Source organism: Nyctibius grandis, chromosome 34, assembly GCF_013368605.1.
Source record: "Nyctibius grandis isolate bNycGra1 chromosome 34, bNycGra1.pri, whole genome shotgun sequence".
NCBI classification, from domain to species: domain Eukaryota; kingdom Metazoa; phylum Chordata; class Aves; order Nyctibiiformes; family Nyctibiidae; genus Nyctibius; species Nyctibius grandis.
The window spans coordinates 852,237-862,035 of NC_090691.1; the positions used below are offsets into that span (position 1 = coordinate 852,237).

General features: G+C 50.4%; 1 protein-coding gene across 1 annotated transcript; it reads right to left on the reverse strand.

The window, feature by feature from the left end:
- Window positions 1-8,523: 8,523 nt before the first annotated feature.
- LOC137675538 (olfactory receptor 14A16-like) lies at window positions 8,524-9,498 on the reverse strand. Its single transcript, XM_068421665.1, has one exon. It carries the CDS (start codon window positions 9,481-9,483, stop codon window positions 8,524-8,526), a length of 960 nt encoding a protein of 319 aa, XP_068277766.1. The 5' UTR covers window positions 9,484-9,498.
- Window positions 9,499-9,799: the final 301 nt, after the last annotated feature.

Here is a 9,799-nt window from a genome sequence, read left to right on the forward strand (position 1 = left end):
CCAGGGCCACCCTGGGATCTCACCCCCAGGGAATAGTCCTTGTTGCCCCTGATGTAGGGATAGGTTCGGCTGGGTCGCCGGTTGAGCCATAAAGTTGGTCGCATCTCGAGGGGGTAATAGGTTCGGTGGCACCTCGCCCCATCCGGGGTTGGTATAGCTGGGCCGCTTAGTGCTCCAAGTGGGAGAGGGCTGCGCGTGGCCAGGTTGCCCCCTCCCCCTCCCGTTTCCCTGGTTTTTTGATCTGCATTCCTTGGCGAGGTGCCCCTTTTTCCCACAGGCCCAACATGGTCCTCTGGGTCGATTTTGGCGCGGAGGGGGTGTTGTTGATTGGTCCCCCAGCTGGGGGCAGTTTGCCACCATGTGGCCTACCTGACCACATTTAAAGCATACCATCACATTGGCTATTGCGGTACGAACAGCCACTTGAATCGGAGCTAAATGTTCTTCTTTCGCGACATGTTTAATCATGTCCGCAATACTTGACCCCACTGGCAGCGATCGCAGGATTTCTTTAGTGGCCGAATTACACTGTTGGCGTAAGCAATCTGCCACAACGGGCCTTTCGCCTCCGCGGGCAAGGTCGAGGAGTCGACCACTGCCTGGAGGCGGTCCACAAACTGCGTAAAGCTCTCACTTTCAGTTTGTTTAATCGTGGACCATGGCGATGGTTTGACTATGACCCTAGAGGTTGTGCGAATGGCCTCTCTGGCCGCATGAGTAGTTGTCATAACCTCATGGGCCCGCAGGCCTTGGGCCTGTGCTTGGGGAGTAATCATTGTTGGATCTGTACCCATCAGCCGCTGCAGGCTGGAGCCATGTAGCGGGTGGTCCGCTCCGGTTACTTGAGCTAGTTGCCTTGCACAGTTATCCTCCCATTCTTGTTTAAAAACAATCATCCCTGCCCCATCAAAAATCAATCTTCAAGTTTGCTTTGTATCGAACGGGAGCATATCATCTCCCCCGAAGACACCATCTATGAGGGTAGAAACCATGGCAGAATTAAGCCCTTTATCCGCAATTGCCTTAACGACCGCTTGTATGTCCTTAGGGTTTGCTGGTGAGTGGACCCTCTGTCCTCCGTCCGTTACCCGGACCGGGAACTCTAGCACGGCCGATGGGGCCCAATCGGCACACGCAGTCTTTATTTTTCTCCAGTCTGTGAGAGGGATTTTTTCCCTTCGCGGTCCCTTTCTATTTTTGTTTTTAATCGTATATGTTTCCTCTTTCTCCTCTTCTGAGCTTGAGTCAGTTACGAGCCACTCGTCCCAGCTGTATCCGACCCGGAATCGGAACTTGCCAGTCAGTTATTTCCGGGTTCCGGTACCCTTTTGTCGGGTTCCGGTCCCGCCCGCTCCCTTACGCGGGTTCCGGTCCCGCCCGCTCCCCTCACGGGCGGGCCGTTCCCTCCCCCTTGGCTCGCCCCACCCTCTGGTTGGGGGGGTGTTTGCCCTAAAGGTATTTTCCGGGCAGCGCTCGATTGGCTTTTGCCCCGCGCTCGCGCTCCCCCCCATGCTGATTGTTCCTCCCACTTGTTTCCTTTTCATTCTCCTCCCCCTCCGCTCGCGCGCTCGTTAACAATGGCGCTTCCGCCCTGTTCCCGCCACGGGCATCTTCGCCCCGCCCCCTCCCTTCCTGCTCGGCGCCATTTGGGGCGCATAAGGCGGCGGTCTGGTCCAGACTTCCTCAGACTCCGCTTTCTCTGAGGCGCCCCTGGCCTCCTCGGCTAACCCACTCCAGAAGGATTTGGCTCGTTTCTGCCCCTCCGTAAGTGGGTTCGGGGTTCGGGGATTGAGGGGATGTTGCCGCCCTCGCACAGCTCGTTAGGCACTGCATAATCGCTATCATCCGGGGGGTGCAAAGTCTGTGTGGCTGCCCCGACTCCCAATTTAGGATGGTTTGCAGACAGTCCTTTGCCACCCTCCAGGTCTCCTGTTCTTGTATTGCTTTCTGCAGTGCCTGTACGACTTTTCCCCACGCTTTAAGATTTTTCCTACAACCCGAAGACATCGTCTCCTCAGCCAACGCTTTAGTGCATTTATCCCACATCTCAGGGTGGAGAATATCCACCGCTGGTCGATAACACCAGTTTGCAAAAGCCTCGCAACGGCGAGAGTAAAATCTTTGGGTTTACAATCGATACCCCACTGTTTATGTAATTCTGATACGACCTTCACAAGGGCTTCCATCCTCCTTGTTGGTCCGGGAGCGTCCTCCCCGCCGGGCTGGTCCTGCCACTCCGGCCGCCGTTCACCTGATTCCAGGCGAGATTCACGGGTTTCGGCACCACTTGTTGCCCTTTCTGGCGTGGCGACCCGGTTCGGGAACAGCACGGCGACCAACCCCAGGCAGCTCAGGCCATTAACTCACAGACACCAATGTGGTGGACGGTAAATGGCGTTTATTAGTGTGTAAAACGGCATTATATATCCTGAGTTCACAACGTCACTTACGTCTGTTTATGCCCTAACCCAAACGCTATTGGCTATCAGGGTATTCGGGGAGGGGTCATATCTTTCCGTACAGCCCGATATCTTCCGGCCGCCAGACCCTAACTGCCTACAGGCTGCAATTGATTTTTTGCTTTTAGCTCAAGGGCATGGATGTGAGGATGTAGAAGGAATGTGTTGTATGAATCTTTCAGATCATTCTGTTTCTATTCACCAACATCTTCGGCAACTGAAGGACAACATGAACAAACTTACCGTATCAACATCACCCTTACTGGACTGGTTACAATCTCTGGGCATTACAGGATGGGTAAGGGAATTGTTAGTACAGGGAATGACTGTGTTGGTTGTTGTAATAATTGTCTTGCTAATAATGGGATGTGCAATGAGTTGTATCAAGCAAGCATTGCTGAACATGTTCCACCAGACCTGGCTCGTTCAAAAACAAAAAGGGGGATTTGTGGGGTTCCTACGAGACAATGGTCACGTACTGAACAAGCCATGTCCAAGGGGGTGGTAGGAGGTGGTGATGAACTGACCAATCATAACGACGGGCAAGGACCTTGGCTATTGAGACAAACAAGATATGAAGAAGTTGAAACAAGATTGAAACAAGAAGAATGTTATGACAGCACGGTATAGTGTATTAGCATAAACCAATCAGAACTAATATAGAGGCGCGTGGACACATCATGCTCACCAATTATATTAATACAAGTAAGGTATGTTAACCAATTAGGATTAAGACGACACGCACACGGAGCGTGCACGATAGTGGAATAGTATAAATGTACCCTCAGATATGCGAATAAACGAGATCTGCTTAACGACCATATTGGTCTGCGTGCATTTACTCCAAGCCCTCTTGTGAACCGTGTCGTGGACTGCGACACTTAACCTGTAGTTTTCTTTTTCCTTCTTTTCCCACCAGAGTTCTTCTCTTTCACCATCCTCACACATTCCTCTACAAACAGTCCAACCCTGCTCCTTCCCCACTGCCCCTGACTTTGCTTGCTTTGTGCCCTCGTATAGTGTTTCGAAGAGGGTTGTCCTGCAGATTCCTGCATTGGTCAGTACAAAATTAGCAACTCCTTTTATTAGCTGTAGTGACCTGCAATTTCTTATGCTGTTATCTTGTGTTGATGGCTCACCACAACCACAGTGCGCCATCTGCACACAAATATTAACAGCTTGTAAAATGGAGCTTCAGTTCAGGGGGACATTGAGAAACTCTGTAGGGGCCTGGACCGTGGGAAAGTTATAGAGAGAACATACCAGTACACTGTTATGTAACAGCATGGGATAGCAAGAAAGCATAGGGATGTGGCTTGCTTAAGTTTATAGTAAGTATCCAATTAGAACAGTAGAAGTGGCACGCAGCCAGATTGTGTACAATACTTGTAGCCAATAGCTTAGTGTGTAACCGTTACATAAGAGAGTATGTAGGTTATAAAAGAGTGTGTTAACCAAAATAAAGAGACTGCTAAAGCACCATATTGGTGTGCTGTAGTTCCTTCCTCGCGCGGACCCCAACATTATGGTGACCCCGACGTGATCGTTGCATCGGAGAAGAAGGGGGACCAGACGAAAGATGCGAGGGTGACTGCCGTGCCTGTGGAGGTAAGCCGGGCTGTCCGAGGGAGACGGGGAATCCGTCCGAGAGAGACGGGGAATTGTAGGTCTACGTGATTAACAGCAGGATGGAGGGTGCAGTATCTGCACTGGAAAAGGCGGCGGTGAAATGTATTTTGCAGATAGCCGCGCAAACTGAGACTAAGATAAAAAGAAAAGAATTAGAAACTTTGCTGGAATGGGGCCAGCGAAGAGGTTTCCTAAAAACCACCGATCAGTTGTTTTCTGCAGCTTGCTGGGACGATCTAGGGCAAGAACTTTTGAAATTAGTCACGGTGGGAAATAAAAAGGCTAGAAAGCTAATTAAATCTTGGAAGAAAATGAGGGATATGCTGGAGGCTCTGTCCTCTGAGGCGAAAGTGCGATCCACTCTCAAAAAAGCACTAACAAAACTAGAAGAAAAAGGTCCGCCGACCCTGTAGAGGCAGCCCCTCCCTACGAGAACTTTCTGATACTTCCCCCCCCACACTCCCCCCGCAGGTTCGACGCCCTCCACCGCCCCTCCCTCCCCCCCCCGCAGGCTCGGTGCCAGCTGTTTACCCTGTGATTGAGGTAGAGTTTTGGGGTGGAGAATCAACAGTCCCGTTAGCCCCGTTAATGCCTTATGAAGTGGGGCCGGAGGTGACATCTGGGGTCTCGGTACCTGCTCCGGAGGCTGCCGGAGGCAAACAGCCAACGGTGAATCCTGAAACTGTACCCCTCCCCATGGAAGTAGAAACAAATGAGTCAGACGCCGCTCCCGAAGCGGACAGTAACGCGCCTTTGCAAGAGTTACTGCAGCGACAAGAACAGCAAATGCAGGAACTATTAAAAAAAATGGAGAAGCCAGATGGAGGAGCTAGTAAAACATCGTGGCAACTTGCTTACAATAAAGCCTCGCAGGCGATATTGGCGGGTTAGAGGCTCTCGGACAGGCTATTGAGAAGCAGACAGCTCCGCCAGCAGAACCGGAACTTACTCCGGCAGAGCTAAAGCACAAAGAGGAAAGAATCCGGAAGTGGGTGCGAATTTGTGTGGAGAACGGAGACTGGGAGGAGGCAGAAGCTGACGCGTACCTACGCGACAGATCTGGGTGTGGCCTGGAACTGGCCGTCGCCTCCCCAGGACGGGCCGTCGCCTCCCCGGGGCGGGCCGTCGTCTTCTCGTTCGCGCATGCGCCGACTGACCGACCCGCCGCAGTAAGAGCACAGCACTCACAGACCAGCAGGGGGAGCTCGAGCTCCATCTCCACCAATGCCAGACTCCAGATTCCGACGATCCTGGTGACGAACAGAACACACGGCCTGCGGCATTACCCGGTTATGATCCAGGGCAACGATGGCAGGGTGTCATTCGAGAGGCCCGCCATCGATGGTGGCATCGAAGGCGTAATGTTACCGCCTAGTATCACCGCAATGCCAGTTTTCACACAAGGAGATCGTCGTCAATGGGCACCGTTTGATTGGAAAACTGTGAAGCAGTTACAAGAAGCAGTGATGCAGTACGGAATGGACAATAAACATGTGATGCAGTTGCTAACATCATTCTTTAAAAACCAAACATTAACACAAGTGGACACCTGCCGGATTGTGAATACCTCCTACTTCAGTATCCACAAGACCTGGGAGAAGAAAATGATGCATGGGGCTTGGACAAAGAATTCAGAGCCCCTGCTAAATCGCTCTGGTGGATGCTTTGATAACAAAGTCACCTTCCTTCAGAATCCCCAGTACGTCTTTGATGTTAACAAGACTGAGGACAAAGTGTTGGTCTCCTTACAACAGAAGAATCTGCTCAGGTTTTAGAATTACAAGCTGTGCTCCTGGCCTTACAAAAGTGGCGCGAAGCAGCCTTAAATTTGGGAGTGGATTCCCTATACGTGGTAGGGGTTGTGAAACGTATACACCGATGGTTGCTTCGCCGTATCACCAATGAACTGTTGTTCAAAGCCTTTCTTGACCTATGGCATGAAATGCAACACCGCCTACACCCAGTATTTGTCACCCACATTAGAAGCCATACCAGTTTACCCGGAGGTTTGGTGGAAGGAAATTCCCAAGCCGATTAGTTGGTATCCACGTTTCCGGTGGACAGATCCCCACAGGCAAAATTAACAGAGGCTCGACAATCTCACCAGTTTTTTCACCAATCTGCAGCAGCATTGCGATCGCAATTCCAATTGACGAAGACTGATGCAAGGGCGATTATAGCTTCTTGCCCTGATTGTGCTAGAATATCTGTGTTACAGGTTGCGGGAGCAAATCCCAGGGGACTCCAACCCAGACAGATCTGGCAAACAGACATCACCGAATATGCTGCCTTTGGCCGACTCAAATATATCCATGTATCAATTGACACCTGCTCCGGTCACATGTGGGCTACAGCCCTGACCTCCATGACGGCCAAGGCCTTTAAAAAACATTTGTTGCAAGCTATTGCAGTAATGGGCCAGCCAGAACAAATTAAGACTGATAATGGCCCTGCCTATCGATCTGAATCGCTTGCAGAGTTTATGCAGAAATGGGGTATTACACATGTACGCGGTATTCCATATAACTCTACAGGGCAGGCAATAGTGGAACGTGCGCATCGCACATTAAAAGAGCATTTAGAAATTATTCGAAAACAGGGGGAGAGGGGACCACAGGATGCGCTACATAAAACATTGTTTGTATTAAATTGGCTAAACCCTAAGCAGGACTCGCAAACACCACGTGCCATAGCTCACAGGCAGGGAAATCAAAAAGACCTCAGTAATACAAACGTATCGGCAAGGGTATTCATCCCAGAATCAGGCACTTGGGAAGGGCCAAAGCAATTAATAACCTGGGGCAGAGGGTATGCTTGCGTCTCCACAGGAAATAACTGCCAATGGGTTCCGGCCAAATGGGTGAAGCCGTGGCTAGATGAACCAGCCGATGCTACAGGACCAGACAACTCTAACACCAGAGGCCTTGAGGAGGTGTGATCACTGCCTTTCACGTATCATCTGGCCGTGACTCCAGGATCTGAATCCAGAACAGAAAATGCGGGAACATCATGGGTGTTTTGGATGAACTGGTTGGGTGGTCTGGGAATTGGAAGTATGGCTATTCATTTTGTATTGGTATTCTGTACTATAAAAGGTTTGCACGGAATGATATCAAGAACCATTGGCATTTATATTAAGAAAGAAAGGGGGAGATGTAGGGGCCTGGACCGTGGGAAAGTTATAGAGAGAACATACCAGTACACTGTTATGTAACAGCATGAGATAGCAAGAAAGCATAAGGATGTGGCTTGCTTAAGTTTATAGTAAGTATCCAATTAGAACAGTAGAGGTGGCACACAGCCAGATTGTGTACAATACTTGTAGCCAATAGCTTAGTGTGTAACCGTTACATAAGAGAGTATGTAGGTTATAAAAGAGTGTGTTAACCAAATAAAGAGGCTACTAGAGCACCATATTGGTGTGCTGTAGTTCCTTCCTCGCGCGGACCCCAACAAAACTTCAGGATTCGACCAACAGAAACTTGTAGAGTTTTACAAGGAGAAGTGGCCAGTGCTGCAACAGGCAGGAATAATAACCCCATCTATCAGGGCAGGCTGGGTCCTGACTGGCTGAGTTGAGACCGTGAGGAGAAGGGTCTGGGTGCTACAAGGGATGCCATGTGAGCCAGTGGTGCAAGCTCACCATGAACAAGGTCGACTGCATACAGGGCTGTGTTAGGAGGAACGTGGACACCCCAGACATCTTGAGTTTTCATCTCCATCCAGTGAGCCGTGATGTGATCACACCTGGACTAGTGTGTCCCTCTGCAATAATTCCTGCTCTAGACCGGTGGGGAGGTACTGACGGGTGCCCAGAGGAGGTCTGCACATGACCTGTACTTAGGGCCCCAAACCCCATCTTTGCTGACCTCGTCCATCCCAACACAACCCGAGAAACACACTGACCCTGGAGAACCACCGTGCCTTCCAGGCAGCTCCAGTTTCCCCTCCCAGAAAGCAGATCTTCAGTGTCACCTGTCTGAAAGCCCTGGGTATATCCCTCACTTGCACTCGCCATCTTCACTTTCACCAGACACCAAATGGTGACTCCTAAACCCAGTCCTATGTCTCTAAAATGGTCTGAGCTTTTTATTCCTGAACAGGTGGAGGAAGAGGAATTTCAGAGGTGCAGTTCTCAGGCCTCTTTGGAAGAAGAGCCCGGCATGAAAGCACTGCACTGGGGAGATGCCATTTTATTGCACAGATGCTATGAGAGAGCCCCCACTGAGCCAGTGTTGACACACCAAGGCACTGGGGTACCAGGTGACACACATTAGGTAGAAGACTCAGATGCAGTGACGTAAATGCAAATATTTTCTAGGACCATAATAACCATGAATTACAATAACAGCAGCAATAATGACAATTATAGTGATACATATATAAAATACCCTCCCCCCCAAAAAAAAAAGGTTGGAATCAGATAATCTGAGAGTCATTTGTGGAGAGAGGTGGTATCTTTATGGCTGTTGAAAAACATCTGTTGAATCATTTTCATAATGGCCTCCTTGAGCTCCTGGTTTCTCAAGCTGTAGATGAGGGGGTTCAATGCTGGAGGCACCACTGAGTAGAGAACTGCCACCATCAGGTCCAGGGATGGGGAGGACATGGAGGGGGGCTTCAGGTAGGCAAACATTGCTGTGTTGACAAACAGGGAGACCACGGCCAGGTGAGGGAGGCACATGGAAAAGGCTTTGTGCTGTCCCTGCTGAGAGGGGATCCTCAGCACGGCCCTGAAGATCTGCACATAAGACAGCACAATGAAAACAAAACACCCAAAACCTACACAGAGACTAACCACAAGAAGTCCAGTCTCTCTGACGTAGGCATCTGAGCAGGAGAGCTTGAGGATGTGGGGGATTTCACAGAAGAACTGGTTCACAGCATTGCCTTGGCAGAGGGGTAGTGAAAATGTATTGGCCGTGTGCAGCACAGCATTGAGAAACCCACTAGCCCAGGCAGCTGCTGCCATGTGGACACAAGCTCTGCTGCTCAGGAGGGTCCCATAGTGCAGAGGTTGACAGATGGCAATGTAGCGGTCGTAGGCCATGATGGTGAGGAGATAAAATTCTGCTGTGATGAAGAAGAGAAAGAAAAAGACCTGGGCAGCACATCCCAGGTAGGACATGTCCCTGGTGTCCCAGAGGGAGTTTGCTATGGCTTTGGGGAGAGTGGTAGAGATGGAGCCCACGTCAAGGAGGAAGAGGTTGAGGAGGAAGAAGTACATGGGGGTGTGGAGGTGGTGGTCATAGGCTACAGCAGTGATGACAAGTCCATTTCCCAGGAGGGCAGCCAGGTAGATGCCCAGGAAGAGCCAGAAGTGCAAGAGCTGCAGTTCCCGTGTCTCTGCAAATGCCAGGAGGAGGAAGTGGGTGATTGAGCTGCTGTTGGCCATTTGCTGCTTCTGGGCATGGGGCACTGTTCAAGAAGGAAAAGAGGGAAAATTTAGGTGAGAGAAAAAACACTTTGAGAAAAAACACTCCATCTTTCATAGACATCACCCCCAGCTGAAAGGCATTTCCTTTCTGTGGTTTGTGCTGGCTGAGTGAGCTGTGAGGAGCTGGACCTCTGACCCTGTGCTACCAAGGAGTCAACTTTGCACTGCTGCAGTGGGTACCTGGGAGCTGGCTTGTGACAGCTCTGATGTTCCTAAAGGATGTCAGATGTAATCCACCTTTAACGGAAAAAAATCACTATCTGCACTCACAACT